This window comes from Anser brachyrhynchus (assembly GCF_964034855.1).
Source record: "Anser brachyrhynchus genome assembly, chromosome: 3".
Lineage (NCBI taxonomy): Eukaryota > Metazoa > Chordata > Aves > Anseriformes > Anatidae > Anser > Anser brachyrhynchus.
Genome location: NC_137696.1, coordinates 122,766,813 through 122,789,103, shown reverse-complemented (window position 1 = coordinate 122,789,103; position 22,291 = coordinate 122,766,813). Strand labels below are relative to the sequence as shown.

The window sequence follows — 22,291 nt, the reverse complement described above, 5'->3', positions numbered from 1 at the left end:
GGCGCGGACACGGGTGGGATGGGGGGGACACGGGGGGGGACGGAGGGACACGGGGGGGCCGGGGGGGGGGTGGGGGGGTGCCGGGGCCAGCCCAGCAGCCGGGGGTGGGACCGGGGAGGGGTTTGCGGGGCGGCGGCGCCTGCGCGGGGCGGCGGCGGAGCTCCGCGAAGTTGTGCGGGGCCCGGGGGAAGTTTGCGGGGAGGCGGCTGCCGGTGCCCGGTGCCCGGAGCCCGGTGCCCGGTGGCGGTCCCGGTGCCGGTGCCGGGCCGGCCATGGCTTTCCGGCGCCGAGCCAAGAGCCACCCGCTCTTCAGCCAGGAGTTCCTCATCCACAACCACGCCGACATCGGCTTCTGCCTGGTGCTCAGCGTCCTCATCGCCCTCATGTTCGAGGTGAGCCCCCCCCACACCCCCCCCACGGCTCCCCCGTCCCTCCTCGGTCCCGTTTCCCACGCGTGTCCCCCCCCCCCCCCGGGACACCCCCACCCATCTCCGTGTGCCCCCCACCCCCCCCAGTCCGTGGGTGCTGCACCCACGGGTGACCGCCCCAGCAAGCTCTGGGGGGGGGGGGGGCTGTGGGGCAGACCCCCGCTGGTTTTGGGGGCACCAGCCCCCCCCTCCATCCTTGGGGCACCCCATTCGCCCCCCAGCTCCCTCCCACCAGCAGTGGGACCCCCCCTTCCCCAACCTCCCCCCAAAAACTGGAGCCAGCCGTGTGCGGGACCCCACCGCTGCCTTTTGGGGTGCCCCGTCCCTACCCCAAATAAAACCCTTTAGCGCCACTGAGGCTCACGGCTTGCTGCTGGGTGCTCGCCAACCCCGCTTCTCCTGCTGCCCCCCACCCCAAAATCCGCCACCCCTGCTGGGGACCCTGCCCCGCACAGCACCCCGAGCACCGTCGGCCTCCCGTCCCCTGCCTGGAGGCTGCCTCGACCCGCGGCCTCCCGCGAGGAAACCTCGAGCCCCGACGGATGCTTTCCAGGTCTCGTTTTGGGGCTTTTTTTTCCTTGACTTCAAGCCCCTTTCCAGGTGCTTTCTCCGCAGGCAGCCGACCCCGCGCCGTGGGACGAGCACCGCGGGCTCCTGGGCCTCGCGCGGCTCCCCGCAGCCTCCCCTGGTCCTCCGCAGGGAAACTTGGGGCCGGCGAGAGCCCCACGAAGGCCGAGCAGCTCCGGGAACACCGCCGCCTCTCCCCCTGCTCCTTCCCTCTCCCAGCTCCCTTTTCTCTTTTTTTTTTTTTCTTTTTCCTCTCCTCTTTTCGGGGAGGAGACGGGGGAAGGGCCGGAGGCCGCCGCGCTGCTTTCTCCCACTCCGGCCTCCCTACGTGGAGGCAGCTCTCGGGTGGTCAGCGGCCGGAGCGGGTCCCCCCCTTCCCCTGCCCAAACCCTCCCCTCCAGCCCAGTGCCACGTTTCAAAAGGGAATCCGGGGGACGGGAAAAGGGGTGGCCGGGGTGGGGGGGGGGGGCTGGCGGAGGAGGAAAGGCTCCTTCTCCAGCAAATCGCAGGAGGAGGAAATCCATTTCCTTGGCAGCCCCCCCCCTCCCCCTTTTCTTTCCTTTTTTTTTTCTTTTCCTTTTCCTTACTTCTTTTTTTTTTTTTTTTTCTGCAAAGGCATTGAATGAGCGAGCGAAACCCTCGCGCTGAGTGCGTGGCGTGGATTTATGTAAGGGACAGCTTCTAAAGCTCCAGCGGGAGGGCCGGCGCCGCTCCGAAACCGCATGCAAATGCTCCGAAGTTGGGCTGCGAGTTTCGGAGTCGTACTTCAGCAAAAAAAAAAAAAAAAAAAAAGAAAGAAAGAAAAATCATCGGGGTTGCGTCGCCCACGAGGTTTCCTCTCCCCACAGCTGCTGCTTTCGGGGTGCCGCCGCTTTTGGGGGATTTCAGGGGCCGTGATGCTCCGAGGGCTGTTTTTCCGAAACACAAAAACCTCCCCGATGCGAGCGGTGACCCCCCCCCGTGGGGCTCTTGTGTTATTATCGTTGTTATCACTACCGTTACTGTTATGTTATATTCTGATTTCCTCCTGCTTTGTCTTCCCCCCGGAGGAGAAATCCTGCTCTGCTCTTCCCCGGCCCCCCCACCCCCCCGAGCCGCCCCTCTGGGGTTCTTCGCGCCGCCCCCGCGGTGAGGTTCGGTGTCAGCTCGGCCGTGTCACCTCCCGGTGACATCCCCGGCCCTTCCTCCTCGTTGTTCTCCCCCTCGTCCCGCTGGGTTCCCACCTTCCCGACGGGCGGAAACGGCCGAGTCCTGCTCACAATGGGGCCGTTTCCTGCAGAGGGGAGGGCTCGCGGGGCGCGCAAACGGGATTTTTAACCTTTTCCCAGGCGGCCCCGCGCCGGGCGGGGTGGAGGGGATGCTCGAAGGCTCGCCGAGCGTCTCCCCGCCTCGCGGCACGGCGTGAAAATCCACCTCCGGCGTCCTCTTCGGCTCGCAACCTCTTCCCATTCCCGGCGGATCGATGGCACAAGGAGCCCGTTCAATTTTCGGGGTGCCGCCCCGGCTGATTTGGGGACGCGGCGCCGGTTATTGGGGTGCCGTGCGCCTCCCGGGGATGCTCAGGAGGGCAGTGCTGAAACCCGGCGTGAAAAGTTTCCGTGGTTTTTGTTGTAGTTGTTTTTTTTTTTTTTCTTCCCAAACCATTTTAAGTTTGGAAACGCGAAACAGCTGCTCTCCGTCTTCGCTTTGCATATCTTTTTTTTTTTTTTTCCACCCTTTTTGGCAGAAAAATGAAACCGAAGCCGGGCTCGGTTGAGCCCGCAGCTGTCCAGCTCGCATCAGGGCGCACGGTGCGGGGCCGGGCAGCATCCTCACGGGTTGAATTTGGGGGAGATCTTGCTGTTTTGGGGGATTTCTCTATCGGATGCCACGGTCTGCGCACGATGGGGAAACTGAGGCACGGTCTTCTCGCTCCTTCCCACCCAGAACCGGCCGCTGGGGGCCTGTGGGGACAGGGCTCGATGTGTGCTAAGGGTATTTGGGGTTTAATATCGCAGCTGGAAAGGCTCGAGGCTGCCTGGAATAGGGGCACAGGCTGGGATTTCGTGCAGAAGTGACTTTTCCCCGTGCTGGTGACCCACGGCGTCCCGGGCTGCGACACTCCAGCACCAGCTGACGAACCGGGCGCTATTTCCAGGCGCCCTGCTAAATGAACTCTTCCCCTCCCCACGTGTGTGGAAAGGGCTTTGAAAATACGGCCTTCCCGCTGGAGGGGGAAGGCTTAGAGGACGGGGAATTAAGAAACGAAGGGGAATTTAGGTCCCGTTTAGGTCCCGTTCGGAAAGGGAATAAGCAGGAGGGAGGAGGGGGTGCCGCTGGCGGTGCCGCGCTGCGGGACGAGGGTGTTTGTGCTCTGCTGCCCGCCCAGGGGGGCTGTGAAGGCTGCTGTTTACCTTCCGGGGCTCTGGTCCAAAGTTTGGTCTTCAGTGTACGTACAGGGCCCGTGTCGAGCCATCCCGACTTAGGGACTAATGTGGTTTTCTTTCAGCAAGCGCTCCGGCCGGCGGAGGGGAAGAAAACGGAGAAAAATCTCCCGACGGCGTTTTATCTGTAATTAGAAGTTGTTTTTCAAACCCGGGAAATATTTTTCCCAGCTTGGGCTGCAGCAGCTCCCCCGGTCTCCCCCGCCGGAGCTTTGGAGCCGCTTCCTTCCTCGGGAGGAGCTGGAACCCGAACGGGAGCACGGCTGGGACCCCGCAGGTCCCACCGGGGTGAGGTTTTGGGGTGCGGGCGGCGGGGACGGGTTTTGGAGAGCGACCCGGTGCTTCCCCAGGGAAGGATGCTCGTGGTCGATTGACCCCAGAGGGTCGTGCTGGCATCCCGAGGGAGCTGGGCAGGCAGGAGAGGGGGGCTGACACAAACCTGCAGCTCGACGAGGAGAAGCCCAAAGTCCTGCCCCTGGGGAGGAACAGGCCCAGCACCAGGACAGGCCGGGGGCACCCAGCTGGAAAGCGGCTCTGCAGAAACGGACCTGGGGGGACTCCTTGGAGAGCTCCCCGAGCCGCCAGGACGTGGGGCTGGGCACCCTACGGGGGCACCCAGGGATGTCCCCAAGCCCCAGCCATGCCACGATTCTGGGATTTTAGGGTAGGTGCTTGGATTCACGTGCTCAGGGGCCTTTATTAAAAGCAGCTCGCGTGCTTGTACAAGTGAATTTGGGATTTTGGTTGGAGTCTTGTCTCGTGGGGAAAAAAAAACATCGAAAAAGGGCCAGGGAAGCTTTGGTGCTTTGTATCAGAGACCAAACCCAAGCGATGGGCGGCTTCGATGCACGGCTGCATCGCCCCGTGAGGAGCATCCCTTGGCCTGTCTGAGCATCCCACCTTCCCAAACCCAGCTGATTTAAGCACAGGCAGGGTGAGGAGCATCTTCCTCACCCCGTTGGCCTCGGGTTGGGTTGCACAGGGGTGCCCTTAGCCTAGAGCAAGTACCGAGCAAGGAACGTAGAGCATTTCCCATATGGTCCCCACGTGGCTTGGCCAGACAAATCCCGCTCCCACCTTTAAAAACTCCCTCGTTGGGCTCTCATTTCAGGACAAACACCGCTGCGGGTCTTGTGCCTCTGAATAATGCTCGCTTTGCTCTTCCCGTTACCAACTTCTCCTTTCTCTGGCCAAGAGCTCGCCGTGAGCTCAGAAAGCGCCGCCAGCCCCGGCCCCCATCGCTGCTTCCCGGGCCGAGAAAACCTCGGCTCTGCCTTGCGGGGGAGCTGGAGGTGCCCTTTCTGGAGGTGCCCTTCAAGTCGAAGTGGTGGGAAGGATGCTCTGAGCCCTCAGAAAGCCCTGGGACCACCTCCGAAAACTGCAGACGAGGCTCCCGTGATGCCCGCCGGCACCCACGGGGCTGGTTACAGCCCCTCTGGCTGGCCAGGAGGCTTCATCCCCGGGGACGCTGCCTCATTTCCAGCCGCTTCCACCTCTGGGTGGCAGCCGGACGGAGGCGAAACCCCCAGCGCCTGCTGCCGTGGGCACATCTGCGAGGCAGCCACCCGTCCCTGCCGCATCGTGGCCACCGCTGAACCCATGCATTCACTTCGTGCCCTGCACCAGCTCGCCGTGGGGTTTGGCTGCACGGTCCCGGCCGTGCCGTGCTGCTCCGGGGTGAAGTAACCTCGCTTCCCTCGCCAGCAAGGCTCGCAGGAGCCAGGAGCGTCTCCTTAAGCCAGCCACGCGACGCAATTTTTCCGTTACCACCCCGAATCCTGCCCGCGGTCTCCCTCTCCTCAGGCACTTTGCTTCTTGTTTCTCCGCGAGCGTTTTGGTGCCGGGGCGGCCGAGCTCCAGCCAGCACCAGCCCCTTGCTCAATGCTCCTGGGGGTGGGACGGGAGCACTTGGCAAAGCCCCCGGATTGTTTTTCTCCCCCCCCCCGGCTCCCCCTCCAGCTACGTCCTGCAAGACATGAAGCAATATTTCCAGCTGGGTTTTTAATAGCCTGCAGCTCTCGAGCAGTTGCAGCTACGTCTGGGGGAAGCGCAGCTCTCCTCTTTGTCAGCTGTGGGATTTTGGGGGGCGGTTGTGTGCGAGGCGGAGCCCTTTTGTTGGAGAAAAGGAAAAATCGACTGGTGTCCTGGCCAGGCAGGATGAGGGCACAGGCAGAGGCTGGTGTGGGATTTCTGCATCGCACAGGGTTTTGATCTGGCTTCGGCTTTGGGATGTGCTGGTCTTGGGGATGCTCCTTCGGGGCACCGGGATGGGATGCTCGGCTCTGCCCTATTGCCGTGAATCCTCCTGCTTCTCTGCTGGGGGATCGCTGCCTTCAATTAAAAGCGATAAATGAAGAGCGAGCAGCGCAGCCCTGCTTTGCAGAGGACCTGATGTCTCATCCCAAGGGTTTTATTTCGTTTTATTTTATCCGGGGGGCGAGAGCAGGTGGGAACGAGGGATGGGGGCACGCAGAGCTCGGTGAGGCCACGGCAAGGGTCACACGAGGATGGGTGCTGCTGGAGGGATGCTCGTCCTCAATAGGAAGCAGGATCTCCCCCGTCAGGCTTTGCTGGCTTCTCCAGCTCTCTCCCTCCTTTATCCACCTCTTTCTCCTTCCCAAATCCCCTCTCCCATCACCTGATGCCTGCACATCTCCCTTCTGCCCTGCTCGCATCCCCTTTCCCAGCACGGTAGGAAAGGGGAATAAAGGCTGGCAGAGGAGTTAATGAATTAATTTAACAATGAATTTGCTTTCTCCCCCCGCCCCCCCATGTGTTTTTGACAGGTCACAGCCAAGACTGCCTTCCTGTTCATCTTACCTCAGTACAACGTTAGCGTGCCTACAGCAGGTAAGAGGTGCTGCTGCCCCGTGCGATTGCCCCAAATCCTCGCTGCCGGCTCAGCTTCCACCAACGCACGCTGCTCGGGTCTTGCCTGGTGGTGCAGGAGGCTTGTAAAATCAGAAACAGGGGGAAGCAGGGCTCGGTCCCTGCTTGTATTTTGGCCGCCGCCTCCCAGCCTGGCAGTGATTTGGGCACCGGCGTGGGCCAAAGATTTGGGGCACAAAGCCTGGCGTGGCAGCAGAAAGCTGCCCCTAAGGCCAAGAAATCATCCGGCCGAAGATCAGGGCGGCTGGGATTAATGAAAATAAGACGAGGGAAGACGGAAGGTCTGCCCTGCAAGTCTCCGAATGTCAGGGTTGAGGAACTCAGCCTGCTTCCAGATTAAATTGTGGTCTGCGCTCCCCCAGAGCTCGGTCCAGACGGTTTCCGCCGCCCGTGCGCCGGGTGATTTTATTCCTCCCTGCTGCCAGGAGTCCCAGGGGCTCTGTAATCACCTCGCCAGGCCCAGGTGCTGAGCTCTCCGTGGGCGATGATGGGCTGGCTGAGGCCGCGGGGAGAGGGCCCTGAGTGCAGCGAGCTGCCTTGCAGGAAGGGTGGCTGCTCACCTGCCTTTTTGCAGGGCTTTTACCTCCCTTCCCCCGGAGATACCAAGAGCTCGCTCTCATCTCCCCCCCGGAGAGGAGGGGAGGCAGAGCAGTTGCAGACGTGCGTAATGTTATTTTCATTAGCCTTGCCGTATGAGTTTATACTGGGGTTATAAGCTCCGATAGAGGCGATGTTTTTACCTCTGGTTTTGCGCAGCACCCAGCAGGGGGGCTCCCAGGGACCGCGTAATGCACAGCTTCATTCCAGGTGTCTTCAAAAACCCTATTCCGACCTTATGCAGGTTCAGATCTTTAAAAAAAATCTGGCCTGAAGCTTTGTGTATGAACAGGGTTGGTGACAGACGGATCAGGTAGGCAGGATCAGGGGAAGCAGCAGCTTGGTGGGGGCTCAGCTTCACGTTGCAGAGGTTTCTGCAGCATGCCACGAGGAACGGCAGCTTTTTCCCAAATCTGCTTCTTGCCCGTAAGCTGCGAGGCTGCAAATGGTTGCCTGAACACAGACGCTGGGGGTATTTTGGGTGCTCTTGCTCTGGAAGAGCAGGGCCTCCCATGGGTGCTATTTCGTATCCTCCAGCCCCTGCTGCTGTCTTGGATCTCTTAAAGGCACCTCCGTTCAGGCAGCAGAGTCCTGCTCCTGAGTGTCACCTTGCTTGGACGTGTGACAATTAGAGGAGAAGCTGTCCCCCCTCTACTGATGACCTAACCCAGGCTGGAGCCCTTTTTCCCAGCCCAGCAGCCCCTGGCACAGTCCTCACCTCTCTCTGCCTCCAAAACAGACAGCCCCAGCCAAGCTGTGTCGGGAATAACCCCACCCCAGAAGACTTAAGCCCTTGGATATGGGTTGGGTTGGGAGGTTTGACCCCAGGTTTGGTCTCTCTGCAGACGGGGAGCTGGTCCAGTATCACTACGGGCTGAAGGACCTGGTCACCATCCTCTTCTACATCTTCATCGCCATCATCCTGCACGCGGTGGTGCAGGAGTACGCCCTGGACGTGAGTGTGTTTGGTGTCTTGGGTTCATCGAATATCTCAAATATCACGGTGGGGACGTGGTCCTGCTGCTGTTAAACGTAGCTGTGGTGTGATCCATGGGCTGGGGGGGCCACGTGTGAGCCTTCATCTCTGGGGGCTGCTTGGGACGGGGAGGAAGAGGAGGAAGGAGAGTTGTTGACGGCTCACGTTTTCTTTTTCCTTTTCTCTCCCTCGGGCCCATCCCAGAAAATCAACAGGCGTCTCCATCTCTCCAAGGTCAAACACAGCAAGTTCAATGAGTCGGGGCAGCTCGTCGCCTTCCACCTCACCTCCTTGATTTGGTGCTTGTACGTCATCGTGACGGTAAGGGCGCGGTGCCGGCTGGACTTGGGCTTCCCTGGGTGGAATTTTGGGTGCCTGGAGCACAAAACTCCCATGGGAGTGAAGAATCCCACATCAGCCCATGGGCTGAGATGGGCACATTTTAGCAAAAGCCTCTCTGCTAACCCAGGATCCCTGCGAGAAGTAGGGGAAGGAATGGGCTTAACCTGGGGTTTGGTTCCTGTGATGCTGCTCATGGATCTGCTCACCCCACCGATGCCAGCAGGGCTGGAGAAGCAGCGTAACGACGAAGCCTCTTGCTGCCGAGAGCTCTTTTCCATGCCTGCAGATGTAAAAAACCACTTGGTTTTGGTCCTAAGCAGTGCGATGGGGGAGTGGGAACGTGGACGGGACCAAGGTTTGAACGGGACGGCAGAACAGTAGCAGGGACAGAGGGTCCCCGTGGGGTGTGGGGACCAGCACAAGAAAATCATGGAAAAAAACGTGCTGATCTCTGCCCTGTGAGAGGCTGGGTGGGATGAGTTACTGTGGCCACGGTTTGTGGGTCCTTCTGTGTTCGCTGACCTTTGAAGGGATTTGGGGCAAACGGGCAGATGGCCGTGATCCCTCCCTCGGTGAGGTGGCAATAGGGGGAGCGCAGAGAAGAAGGGAAAACATGCAGTGCCTCGGGCTGTTTTGGGGATGTTTCAGCCCAAAACAGACGGGAGAAGAACTTGGAGTGGAAATGTTTCATATTTTTTTGGAGAAAGGGAGGGAAAAACAACAGACGGCATCGGGAGGATCGGGCTGTTTTGGCAGCATGAAGCAATGAGGATGCTCTGCTAGCGGTTGGGGTCCAGCTGTGGTCCCTGGCTTGGGGATGCTCGGGGAGAGGTCCTCTCCTGCTGCTCGGGGGTCCTGCCAGCCCTCCTTGGAGGACCTCTGTCACCTCCAGACAGGCCTTTTGGGGATCTGCAGGCTCTGTTTCTACCCCACGCTGCACGGAACAGGACGTCCTATGCAGCCCACGCACCTTCCCTGGGTTTTCAGGAGTCATGCCAGCCACAAAAAGGACTTAGGGAAGTGAGGGCACAGGTGACAGTGACAACAGGCCTTGGGCAGGATGAATTTTCCATGCCAAGACCTCTTGGCAAAGCCCAGCACAGCACCCCTGTGGCAGGAGCTTTGCTTGTGTGGAACAAGAGGGGAGCCCCTGGAATCTGCTCTGCAAAGACAGGGGAACGCAGGCGGGTGGAAAATTAAACTATGCAATACATATTTAATTATTTTTGCGGGTGTTTTCTGTTCCTCTTTCTCCCCAGAAGCACTCCTTTTTGCTTAAGTTATGCTCGGGTCAGAAAGGCTGGTGGGGAGGAAGCCCCCTGGACCACGCACACAGTTCCTGGTAGCTCTGCTGCCGGTATCTTGCTCCCACACCTGCAGAGCATTCCCTTCCCAAACCCCAAAATGTCCTGTCCTCAGCTCAGGGCCTTTTGTGCGACCGAGCAAGCAGCTTTCAATGCCCAAACATGGGGGCCTCATGAAACGAGAGACCTGTGAACGTGGCTGAGCTTTGGAGAGCTCAGTCTTGGCTAGTTCCAGGGACGCAGTTTTTACTGCGTGCTAAAAGGACTCGGGCATAGACTCAGAGAATCAGAGAATGGTTTGGGTTGGCAGGGAACTTAAAGATCATCAAGTTTGAACCCCCTGCCATGGGCACGACCCCTGCCCCCAGCCCAGGCTGCCCCCAGCCCCATCCAGCCTGGCCTTGGGCACTGCCAGGGATGGGGCACCCACAGCTCCTCGGGGCAGCCTGCGCCAGGGCCTCGCCGCCCTCTGAGTGACAAATTGCTCCCTAATGTCTGATCTAACCCTCTCCTCTCTGAGTTTAAAGCTGCCCCGCTTGTCCTGTCCCTACCCCTGACACAGAGTCCCTCCCCAGCCCTCCTGCAGCCCCTCAGGCCCGGGCAGGCCGCTGGGAGGTCTCCCCGGAGCCTTCTCCTCCCCAGGCCCAACACCCCCAGCTCCCTCAGCCTGGCTCCAGAGCAGAGGGGCTCCAGCCTCTGCTCATCCTCGGGGCCTCCTCTGGGCCATCCCCAGTTCCTATTTTCACTCTAGCATTAACCCACCCCATCGTACCCACGCGCTGCCTAATTTCTCTTGCTGAAGGCTCGCGTCTCTTCTCTTTTTCAGGAAGGATACATATCAAACCCCCGGAGTTTGTGGGAAAACTACCCGCATGTTTATCTTCCGTAAGCACTCACAAGGGCATTTTGTTCTCGGGCTGACCGCTTCCTTCCTCTTTACGGTTTTCCCTGCGGCTGGGAGCGGGGTGCTGACGGCGCAGCGCCCTTCGCACGCATCCTGGGGGTGGACATCTCCTTTGTGGCCGTGGGAGGGTGTTCCCGGAGGGCTGCCTCTGTGAAGAAGGTCTTCTCGGCTTGGTTATTCGTCCTGGCTGCCGCAGCACCTTGGGCAGGTTGCTTTGCTCTTTGTTTTTTTTGTGGTAGAAACCAAGTAGGGGGATAATTCTCCCTTCTGGGGTTTTTGCAAGAGCGTGGTTTGCTGAGAGCGTGGGCGCAAACATCTGGATAAAGCCCAGACTCGGCCAAATGGATGATTTCAGCCCAGAAATGATGCCTCTGAAAGGGGCATTGCCTGGTGCGGCACGGCCGGGGATCCCACCGTGCCCCTACAGCTCACCCCGTGCCTTTCAGGTTCCAGGTGAAGTTCTTCTACCTGTGCCAGCTGGCCTACTGGCTGCACGCGCTGCCGGAGCTCTACTTCCAAAAAGTCCGCAAGGTGAGAGCCGGATCGGGACCCGAGGCTCTTCGCCCTCCAGTTTTAGGGCCAGCGGGATTTGGGAGAGAAGGGGATGGAGAAGGGCGAAGGGATTAATTCTGCTTTGTGCCCCTGCCAGGAGGACGTCCCCCGCCAGCTGCAGTGCATCGCGCTCTACCTGGCGCACATCGCCGGCGCGTACCTCCTCAAGTGAGTCCCTGCCTCCATACCCCGAGCTTGGGACTGTGCAGAATTGTTGTTTTTTCACCCCAAAAGCTTCAGCCGGGAATGGGGGTCAAAGGGAGGAAAGGTGGCTTGCTGAAGCTGAGCTCCCAGCTGTGGAATGGTAGACAAGATGTCTTTACGGGTGGTAAAGCTACCGGTTTGGGCTGCTTCATCTCCTTGTTGCTTTGATGTTTTCGGGACAGGGATTTTGGGGAGGTGTCCAGCTTTGGGCTGGTGCTTGCTGCAGCTAAGGGATGGCAGATCTGAAGGATCAAAGTTGACCAGCTCAGTGATACTCACTTCTTCTCTCCCTCCTTCTAGCTTAACCCGCCTGGGGCTGATCCTCTTGCTGCTGCAGTATTTAGCCGAATTCTTCTTCCACATGGCCCGGCTGGTCTACTTCACCGACGAGAACAACGAGAAGCTGTAAGCGGGCGAGCTGGCCCTGGCGTCCCACCTCCAGTGCCCAGGAGAGCCGGGGGGCTCGCTGTCACCATCCAGCTCAGCGTGGGGGGCACCGGGAGGGCAGCACGCTCATTTTCATCTCATTTTCCAGCAGAGGTTGGGTTAGGGGTGGGATGGGGAGAGTCCGGAGGAGGAAGGGGCTGTTGAGCTGGCTGTGCTTGGCTGGGAGGTGAGATGTGCTAGGAGAGAGGTCTACAAAATGCTTCTGCAGCGTGTTGTGTCGTTGTGCTGCCGTCGAGGGGCTGTGCCCATGGAGTGACCTGCTGAGAACGTGGCCGCGGGGCATGGAGGCTGCTCCTGCCGACACCTCTGCTTGCCTCCCCAACCAGGTTTAACGTCTGGGCTGTTGTCTTCGTGGTCACCAGGCTCTTCACCCTCACCCTCTACATCTTGGTCATCGGCTTCGGGCTGCCGCGGGTGGAGAACCAGGCCCTCGAGCCAGAGAAGGGGAATCTCTTCAGCTTTCTCTTCAACAACATCCTCTTCAGGTAGGGATGTCCCACACCTGTTTCCCTCTTTGCATCGTTTCACGTGGATACTGTCATGTGAAAACCTCCCCCGTGCGTTCCTTGGTTGTTCTCCCAGCGTGGGTGAAAAAAGCTGAGTTTGGAAACCCCAGAGGGGATCTGAAACTCCCTCAGGGGAAAGTCCTGGTGAGCAGGGAAGGTGTGAAGGCTCCTGAGCCACGGCAGCAATGAAATTAAGTTGTTCATTGAGGGAAGTAACCAGTTGCAAAGGATGAGTGGAAGCAGGCACCATAGGGAAGGACTCGCAGGTTCTCCCTTCTGCACCCGTAACTGCGCTCGTGTGGGTGCGGTCAATGGAAAAGAGTTTTTCCATCTGCTTGGGTGTCTTTGGTGCCTGTTGACGTGGGGAGCAGAGGATGGGGTGGGTTCCTTGTGCCTTGCCACCTGCCCACCGAGGCTGGGAGCCCTTCTCACCCATGCAGCAGCTGCAGCTTCACTTCCGAAGTTGCTAGGACTGGTGCCTGGTGTCCGTCCAGCCGTTCCCAAGCTTTTTCGAGCCATGGGCTACTGTCATGGCTAAGGATTTGGGGGACTCCCCAAGCTCCCTTCCAACCATATCCAGCTTTTAATTAATGATGCACTAAAGGCAGTGCAGTCGTGCAGGGCAGCTGGGGTTGGCTTCCCCTGGCAAAGATGGGTTGGACAGTGCTGGTCGAGGTGAACCTACCCACCCGCTCCTTGGAGGACCTTGACCACCGCTGCAGGTCAAAGGCCGGGTTTGTTGCGTCCCTGCTCCTTTTTTCTCAGCCTGCCTCTTCTCCGCCCTTGCCAGAATGAGTGTGCTGCTGTTGGTGTGCCTCTTCCAGGCCTCGGTGATGTGGCGCTTCATCCACTTCCAGCTGCGGCGCTGGCGGGAGTACTGGAACGAGCAGAGCAGTCGGAAGCGAGCCGCCGCGGCCGCCGCCGGCGCCAAGCAGCAAGCCAAGCCTCTCAAGAGGGACTCGGGTGAGCATGGACGTGCCCTGGAGTGGCACCGTGTGCATCTGTTTGGTATCTGTGACTTGGCAGCTGCTGCCCGTGGAGGTGATGCTGCGGTGCTGCCTCTTGCTGAGCGCGGGGCGATGTCCCAAGGGCCGCCGCGGGGCTCTGTCTGTGGGTCAGCCCCGAGAGGGTTGAGGTTCGGGGCCGTGTAGGGCGAGGCGGGATGAAGTTTTCCCTCTCCGTCCCCAGGTTACCACGAAAACGGAGTGGTGAAGGCAGAGAACGGCACCTCACCGCGAACCAAGAAGCTGAAGTCGCCGTAAGGAGCGAGGGCTTGGCTCCTGGGGAGGAGGGCGAGATACCAGGACTAAGGACCAGCCCGGCTTCCCGGGCTTCACAAGCGTCACCTTGAGCGGCCGGCACACAGGTCATTTTCCCAAGGTGTCTCTCGCTCTCCTCCCTTCCTTTCTTGCTCTCTCGAACCGTTTGCAATAAAACCAAAAAGGTCCCTTTCCCCTGCTCCCTCCCCCTCGTAGGAGCCTTTTCCAAGCCTCCTGGTTTTGCCTTCCTCGTTTTCATCATAAATAAGCGTGCAATTTTTTTTTTTTCTATTTTAGTATTTGGTTATTTTGTTGTTCAATTATTTTTTTTTTTGTTACAAATGCATTGTAGATGGTTCCGAACATTATTTTTTTTTTCTACAGCATGTTTCTCCCCTCCCTCTGTGCTGCTTCCCTGAGCCCCTGGGTCAGGGCCATGGCAGTGTGAAGGCTCCGCTTGTCTCTTACGGGAACAGGCTCCTGGGGAAAAGCGTTGGGGCTCTGTGACCCTGAGGCTCAGGGGTGCTCTCGGCTGAGGTTTGCCTCTCCTGGGGCACATCTGGCCAGCACTTGGCACGTGCTGCAGGATGTCGATGCTGCAAATAGGGACCAGGGTCTGAGGGAGGAACCTCAGCTGTGTCCTGCCTCACGATGGACTTCTGGTTGAGTAGGGTTCCTCCAGCTCCTGGTTTTGAGCTAATTTTGGAGATCTGGGCAGCAGAGAAGGGAGAGAAGATCCTTCTTCCTATAGGACCCGCATCCTAGCCTTTGCTTGCCCTAGCTCTTCTGGTACAGCTGGGTCCCTTTTATCCTCTTGACTGCCCCATAGTTGTTTGGACCTCCCAGCAGCGAGAGCTGGGCTCGGGGCTCCGCAGCTCGTCGTGCCTTGTCGTGGGGCAGTGGCATGCTCGGGTCCGGGTGAAGCCTGGAGTCCTGCCCCGCTCTGAGCCCTGCCCTGGCTCTCGTCAGCCTCGTGTGCCTCATGGACCTGGTGTTCTCATGGCTCGTAACCATGTCCAGATGAGCAAACTGGCTGCTGCAAAGGGTTTTGCGTTTATGGGACTGTGCCCCTCGTGCTGTCGCCGTAGCCTTCCTCGTCCCTACCGTACCGGTCCAGCCGTGCCATCTGCAGCCACCAGCTTCTCTTTGTTTCCAAAGGATACACAGCCTGTATCCGCCCAAGGTGCTATCAAATGCAGGGTTTCTTCCAAAAAACCTAGCCCCTTCATCCCTTTCTGAGCTGTGAATGAGGTGACATGGAAGGGGAAGGAAGCCGGGGCTGCAAGGAGCAGCTCGTACATTAGGAAAGGCCTGACCTGTGACGCACAGCTGTTGGCAGATGGAGTTGTCTCAAACCTACCTCAGAGGCCATCTGTTGCTGCAGACCACTCTTCCCTCTTGCTCCTGCCCGCTGCCACCCGTACGTGTTGGCGGGAGAAGCCCAAATCCCACCGCCTCGGTCCCCTGCTGCCTCTTTGCTGGTGGGCAGCATCTTCTGCCCGGGGTTTCAGCGGTCAGTGGGCTTCTTTGGGTGCCGTGCACCAGCCTGGATTTGGCAGATGGGCACTGGACAGGCGCTGGAGGGGCACCTCTCACCCCGTAGCTCTCCTCCAGGGATGCTTCTGTAGCCGGGCTTTGCTGTTGGTGCCTTTTGTGCAGCAAGGCCGGCTGTAGGCTTCGCTCTGCATCGCTACGGCAGGAGCAGGCGAGCGGCGCGCGGGATCGGGGAGAGCCCGGCAAGCCTTCGATGTGCAAGCCGGGATCGAAGCCCACCTTCCTCGTGGGCAGGGGGGACGCGTGGTCTCGTGGCGTGTCCCTCGCTCAGCCCCGCGGGCGGCTGAGCTGAATCCGAGAGCGATTCCAGCCTGGGCTCTCTTGCGGTGAGGCTGGCACAGTCGTCTTTCTTACCTTTTTTATTCCATACCTGTTTTGGGGAATGGGAGACAGTTGATTCTCTGCCACTCTTTGAGTTGTTTTTTTTATTCCCTCCTCTTTTTGTAGGTGTCTTTTTTTCCTTTCCTCCTCCTCCTCTCCGTGTTGCGCCTCAGCTAATGCTGGGCACCGGAGGGAGAAAATGCGTAGGGACATGAGTACAGTCAGTCAAATTCCACTTGTTCCTCCATCCCCATGACTTCTGAGCGTCAAGTGAGATGCCAGCAGGATTCTAGGGGGAAGGATTCCTCCTTTTTCAAGAGAACTGAGGAAGGAGACCTTGGAGCAGAGCCCTTGCTGGCCCCATGCAGTCGCTCCTCATAGTCCTTGCTGGGCAGATAATTCACCGTTTGGCTCAAACAGAGGCAGCACCTGCAGCGCAACATGATGAGAGGGCAGAGAAAGAGCTTGATGTGAGGGAAGCTGGCAAAAAGGTCTGGTGCCTTCTCCTTTCCTCTGCCTCCTCCTTCCCCAGCCACCCGCTGCCACGTGCCCCCCAGGAGCACCCGGTGGTCGGCGTCTCGGGAGCCTTGGCGGTCCCTTTCTGCGAAGCCGGTGCCTCGCGGCAGCTGGGGCACTGGCTCCGTTAACAGATGACACGTACAACCCCCCAGGAACTGGCTGCCGAACGATTCCTCCTCCTGCCTGCTTCGCTTCAGGCAGCTTTCCCACTTGCACAACCCTGCGTCTTCATGAAGTCGCTAATTGCGCGTTGTATCCCAAGTGCCTTAGGTTGCCAGGTAGCCTCGTGTGCTAGGTCTGTGTGCTGTAGCTGCACCTGAAAGCCTTCCCTCTCTACAGCGTATGTACAGCATATGCCACATCCATGTGTTTTTGTTTGTTTGTTGTTTTTTTGTGTTGTCTTTTTTTTCTTTCTTTTTTTTTGTTTTTGTTTTTGATAGAGCTACCAGTAAAAGGGACGGTTTGGTTTGGAAACGCTTCCGTGTTGTTTTTTGGGTTGGTTTGTTTTTTAAAACCTATAGCTGATGTTTGTTGTTGGTTGGTTGTTTTTTTTTTTTTCCCCTCCTGTCTTTAGCCTTCTGAAATCTCCTCTTGTTGTGCCTGAGCGTGGCGCGACCCTGTTGTTTTTCTGTGCCGAGCCTTTGCTGTAAGGCAACACTCACCCTCGTCCCAGAGGTTTCCAGTCTGTCTGCTTCTGTCTCCGTCTTGTAGTGCAAACGCCATCCCCGGGCTGCGAGCCTGCAGTAACTCCTCTGTGTCCACGGCATTTCTCAGCAGACCAAGCCTTCTTCTCAGCCCAAAGAACCGCTTCTTCCCCCAGATGGGGAATTTCCATTGCAAGCCCTTAGCAGTCCTTGACTGCTTTGCGTTACAAAGATGCTGAGAGCCCCCTTTCACTGAGTGGATGCTCTTCTTGCACCCCATCCAGTCCAGCCCCGTGTCTTCTGCAAAAAAAAAAAAAAAAAAACAGCAAACCCAACCCCAAACAGGAGCTCTTGTCTGCTACAGTGCAGAAAGTGGTAGAGACCGTGCAAAACTGCAAGTTCCTACTTCTGGTGTAACACTTTTGCTTGCTCTGCACCCTTCCTGCGGGCATGAGACTGCTTTTGTAGTCTGTGTCCGTTACAGACCTAAGGTCGGGGACTGAGTAGTCCGTGATGTTTGGTGTGAAGCATAGTGTTTTCCTCCCCTATCCTAGGAAAGCTTTGAAAAACCGACAGTAGTTCTCTCTTTTTGTCTTACATAGTTGGGGAATGGGCTTGGGAAGAGAAGGGGGTTGAGGAAGAACAGATGTAGCATTTCACTTACAATGTCTGAGTGACTCTTACGTTATGGGGCATTACGGTTATGTTTTTTTTGTTTAGGATTCTTTCTTCTTACTCATTTTTGGTTTAGCGGTAAAGAAGACAAGTTCCAGTTTCCCCGTAGGTCCCCTTACCCTTAACTCACTGTTTTAAGATGTATTTTTGGTAGGCTTCCCTGCTGGAGGGGAGAAGGACTGCTCTAGGATGCCTCCCCCGACCCCAAGTTACTCAGAAGCCTGTAGATGCCCCGGCTCTGTTGCAGTGCGTGGGGATTTACAGCAGCACCTGCCTCTTGCCTCGGATGAACTCTTGGTAGATGGACTCCAACGTGCATCAGCAGTAGGTGGAGATTCTGGGGTCTGATTTACAGCCCTCCTGTAAGCTTTAGGAGCGTGTAGTAGACGGTTTGGCAGGCTTTACACTCAAACTGTGAAGTATGTTACTTAGCCTCGGGGCTGGGGGGGTGGTTGCTGGCACTGGGAACGGTTGTTGTAAAAGCCAGGCGGAGGCACAAAGCTTTTCCTTGGATACACTGGGCTCCGTGGACCAAACTTCAGCAAAGGAACCCAAGGAAAAATTCTGTTCTTCCATATTTAGTGCAAAGTTCATGATTTTGGAGGGGGTGTGGGGGAAGTAACAGCCTCCGATATTTTATCTCATTTGTTTCATCCTTCCTGTCACTTCAATTTTTTTGTACGTTTTTTTTTTGTTTGGTTGTTGACGTTTGTTGTTAAATGACTTTTGTGATAAACTCAACAAAAGTATTTTCTGAAATAAATAAATAAAAGGCATAGATTCCTCCATTGCTGCTGTTCACCGATGCTTTATCGTGGTGCTGAGTTGTACGGTTTTACAGAGCAGGCTGGGCTGGGTTGTACCTCTCCTCCTCCTGCCATGCTAGATGAGTCTGTTCCCTTTGCTGTGGCATCTATTGTCCTCATATTCCCCACAGCTATGGGTCCCATTCCTGAATTTTCCGTGTCATAGGCAGCTGCTTCTGAGTTAGTTATCTGTGGCTGCCTCGCTTGCTGGGAGTGGAGGATAAGGGCATTTGGAGGATATGATTTATTTGATGTGGCTTTGGTGCATGCTTTCTGGTGAGCTAAATTGTATACTTCCCGCAGCTGGCCCTGGGCACGCTACATGATTTGGTTGAGCATTAGGTTACCATTTCGTAGCATGTGCAGAAAACAAATTCCGACTTTCTTTTCTACAGCCTACAGCTCCAGTAATTTCATCTGTAAGTTTTTGGCCTCTGGAAAAGCTGATTAGGGTGCCCTTTAGAAGTTAGCCTTTGTCAGCAGCTGCTTGGGAGGCACCTCATGCAACGCCAAGCCATGCTTTGAAATCAGAGGTGGACCCAAGATAGCTCGAGCGACTCTCGGTCGGCGTGAAGAGCAGCACAAAACGGGCCCAGAAGGGAAGAGCGGTGACCTTTTTGAACAAGGGGAGGCAGGAGGGAGCTGTCGTGCGGAGACTCAGCTGGCTGAGGGGAAATGGGAATCCACAGCACAAAAGCTGATTTAAATAAGCATTTCGTTCCAAAGAGCTTTGTTCTCTGCTGCGTGCGTGATAGCTGCCCTTCATCTGTGCTCAATGGCGATACCTGGCAGGTGTCATCTGGGCTGAGAAGGCTCCTGCCCCATTTACCTTCATGAAGAGATGAGCAATCTGAGCGGAAGTGTCAGAGCTCTATTGCTATGCCAACTGTTAGTTTTTCCTTTTCATTGGACCTCTCCTGTAAGATGACAGATTGCCTGAGATGGGTTTAGACGGCATCTCGGTTCGAAAGCCATCCTCCCAACCTTTGTTAAAAAATGCAAAGCTGCTGTCAGCAGATCTGCGTACAAACCCTGCAATTTCCATGAGATATGTGAGAGCTAAACCACTACTCCATTTCAAGTAAATCCAGAATCAGAATTGTTTTTGTGGTGGTATTTTTTTTTTTCATTTTAATCCTTAGCTACTCGAGGCACAGAGGTACATTTATTTTAAGGGGACTTGTTAACGCTATAGCAGCCATACATGACTTGCTTACATTCAGACTAGCAAGCATGAGTTTATTGTGACCCATGGCAGGGCTCTTAGGTCTTCTTGCAATGCAAATAAAAAATTAATCTGGCAGTTGTCACTGCTTGAAGGTGAGAGGCACCTTTCAACTCTGTAAGAGAAATCCAGAGTGCTCATCACTCCAGGCTTTAGAGATCTTTTGCTCTAGCAAGCCTTGCTTGCTAGTACAAGCATGGAAAAGTTGAGAGGCCAGCTGAAGAACCTGGCTTTTGGTTCTCCAAAACTTTTTTCCTGTGAGTTTCACTTCAATATCCAGCAGTTTTGAGGTTGAGTTTGGTGGTAGCAAAAAGGGCAGGGAGAGGCTGGGAAAGAAAAAAGTTAACCAAGCCAGGGTGAAATTAGTAAGGAGGGAAGGGGAAGAGTAAGTGAAGCAAAGGTGAAAACTAGAGCATCCTTTTTGAAGTATGATGTCTTCCAGTCAACTCAGCTAAGGATATTACTGCTGGTCTTGTGCTTCAGCTTCACGAGGGGAAGGCTCTGAGGAAGTCACGGTAGTTTATCTTGTCATCTCCACAAGAACATAGGTCAATCAGCTGGGGAAAAAATAAAGCAACACCATAAAGAGTTGGAAGAAGCTGCAAACGTAGTTTTTTTTAGGGAAAGGTATCCAGAGGTACGCCTTATGTGACAGAGCAGAAGATCTTGTTCCCTCGTGTGGAAGAGCCTACTACCTCAGTAGACCTGCATCACAGGTAACCTCGAGTGCTTATGGGTGACAGTAACCTATGCAAAGACTAGAGTTTAAAGTGTGTATTTACTCCTGATTGCCCTCTAAGTGTCACCACAGTGACAACAGAGCCACAGAAAATGAAGTGTGACCACAGACTGACACAGGTCACAGCAAATCCTTCAGAAACCCCGTAGAAATCCCTGCCAAAAGTGTGATGGAGGCAGCATATCTGAACGGTCAGTGTTCAGTGGTGTCGCTTGCTGTGTGCACATGGCATAAAGTGGAGACACAGATAATTGAGCTCAGTGACAGCCCTGCTAATGAGCCAGTTCTGCTATCCATGCCTGACCCTGCATTGTGTTACAGAGCTATAGCCTTTGTATGCTTACGGGGAAGAAAGAGGGCTTTTGTTTCTTTAATTGCATAACTAATCTCCTTCTGACACCCAGGGAGATGGAAAAGGTCTAATATCACAGTTCCTTGAAAGGATTCTTCTTCCCCTTGTCGCCTGGAGACAGATTTACTAGTGTTGTTCTTGTGTGACTGACAGCTGTGCTCCTCTCCGGGCCAGACAGTAGTTAACTATCTGCCGTATGCTTAATTTATAGCGCCGTCACGGTCCCCAGGGCTGTGGGCACGTTCTTATTAAGATTTCAGGAGCGAAGAGGAATGCTTTTAGTGTTCAGGTCCTAGGTGGGGATTCAGACACAAGGTTTGAGCCTCAGTTGTCGCAGGCTCCCTGCGTGTTCTCGGGCAAGCCGCTTCACCTCCCAGTCTTGGAGTGGGAGAAGGGTGGTCACCACCTTGTACTTTAAATTTAAAAAGGTTAAAGGCCTTTACTCAGTGCACATTCAGAGAATTAACTACCCCGCCTGTGCACCTTTCTAACCACGGTTGTGATGCTCACATCTGTGGGTTAGAACATGTTGTTTTAGCAAGGGAAATAATCTCTCTGGTTTCTAGGCTTCCTTAAAGCATGAGTCTGCCTTTCCTGGCCCCTAATCTATTGTATATCTCCTTATGCTAAGCAAGGATCCTTGCCAGTCATGTTCCTGGAAGCGTTCTCCCTCCCCTCTGCAAGAATTTTTCTCTTTAGTTTCTTTCCTGTTTTTTGCTCATTGTGCCCAGCAAGTCTGTTTCAGTTGGGTTAACCAAGAGGCCACAGGCGGCCCGAGCTATGGGCAGCAGAGGAAGCTGGGTTGCCTTGTGAGCTGTGGGCTTGCTGAACTTCAGTGACAAATGGGCACAAACTTTATAACCTGAAGAAAGAAGGATCACAGGCTGACTTCTCACAGAGGGGTCAGGCTGCCAGCTGAATGTGGAAAGGATTAGTAATGGATATGATTATTACTATATTTTTGGACTATGCTTAGTTCTCAAATCTTGGATTCAGTTGCTGTTAAATTCACAATGTGTCCGTGCTTTCCTAAGGTTGATCCCCCAAGCACCTCAGTGTCAACTCCCCTCAGGCCCAGGCGTGCCTAAGTCACGACAGACACTCGGTAGCTCTGCAGTAGCCTGTTCCTCATCTCCATCATGATTTACAACCTCCTCGTCTGCTTCTATCTGAGACCTGACCCAGCAGGCACTTTCAGCTTCACGTAACAGTGCAGCTGAAAACTAGGCTGCTCATGTTGGGGGCAACCTGGGTTACATTTCTTCCCTTCACTTAGCACACATGAATCATTACCTCATCCTTTAAGAGAAGAAAGGCTCAGTCCAACAGCTCAGAGGCCTTTCTGAATCTCACCCCTTTCTTGAAGCTGTTCCCCTTTGTAGGACAGAAGAGCTGTTGGCCTAGCCTGGCTCGGGCTGGTTTGTAGAAGAGCTCTTTTGGAACACCCACAGGAGGGGAATTCAACATGCACAGCACCCCTTCCCTCTAACCTTGTTAACCAGCACGGCATTGGTCGGCACGCTTAAGCTGTTGCAAAGAGAGAAAAATTTTGCTTTGTCGAGGACACCAGAGTCGTCCTTGTCACACCGAAGAAACGCCTCCCGAATGCTGCTGTTGTTCAAGTAATTATGGAGCTTCAGCTCTTCCCGAACCCGCACGATTAATTCATCCAGTTCCTGCTGGCTGGTCCCTAGTGCAGGGACATCACTGTAGAAGGAAAGAGAGAAGAGGATTTCATGTAGAAGCTATTTCTGGCAGCCCTACTGTGATGCTTCTGTGCTGGCTGCCCACCATGGCTGGCCAGACTGTGTTTCTGAATACAGAGCAGGCTTCCGGGGCGCTTGGTTCATATGGCAAGCTCATCTCAGCTTGGACTTAGAGATGAAGCTTAGTCTTCATCTTGGACGTTAGGTAAACAATTTTTTCCATCTGCATGACATTTGCTTTGTGCACCCTTTGCCTATAATTACTTTGGGACAAGGAGGATTTTCTTGTATGCTTCATATAGTCTGAGGAACTGCAGTGCAACTCCAGTTTCAACCAGACCCTCTGAAATAC

At 55.8% G+C, this 22,291-nt stretch overlaps 2 protein-coding genes across 2 annotated transcripts in view; one reads left to right on the top strand and one right to left on the bottom strand.

The window, feature by feature from the left end:
- The first annotated feature begins 114 nt into the window (after positions 1–114).
- TRAM2 (translocation associated membrane protein 2) lies at positions 115–17,887 on the top strand. Its single transcript, XM_080586057.1, has 11 exons — positions 115–392; positions 6,205–6,268; positions 7,750–7,859; positions 8,085–8,201; positions 10,353–10,411; positions 10,877–10,961; positions 11,080–11,150; positions 11,487–11,591; positions 11,960–12,118; positions 12,930–13,102; positions 13,328–17,887. The coding sequence occupies exons 1-11, from the start codon at positions 273–275 to the stop codon at positions 13,399–13,401; spliced, it is 1,137 nt and encodes a 378-aa protein (XP_080442183.1). The 5' UTR covers positions 115–272; the 3' UTR covers positions 13,402–17,887.
- The window catches only part of EFHC1 (EF-hand domain containing 1), a 25,316-nt gene continuing 18,443 nt past the window's right edge, over positions 15,419–22,291 (bottom strand). Inside the window, exons 10-11 of the mRNA XM_080586046.1 lie at positions 21,724–21,940; positions 15,419–19,699 (exon numbers count right to left, since the gene is read on the bottom strand). Of these exons, the coding sequence (XP_080442172.1) occupies positions 19,628–19,699; positions 21,724–21,940 (289 nt within the window). The 3' untranslated portion in view covers positions 15,419–19,627. The remainder of the gene's footprint in view (positions 19,700–21,723; positions 21,941–22,291) is intronic.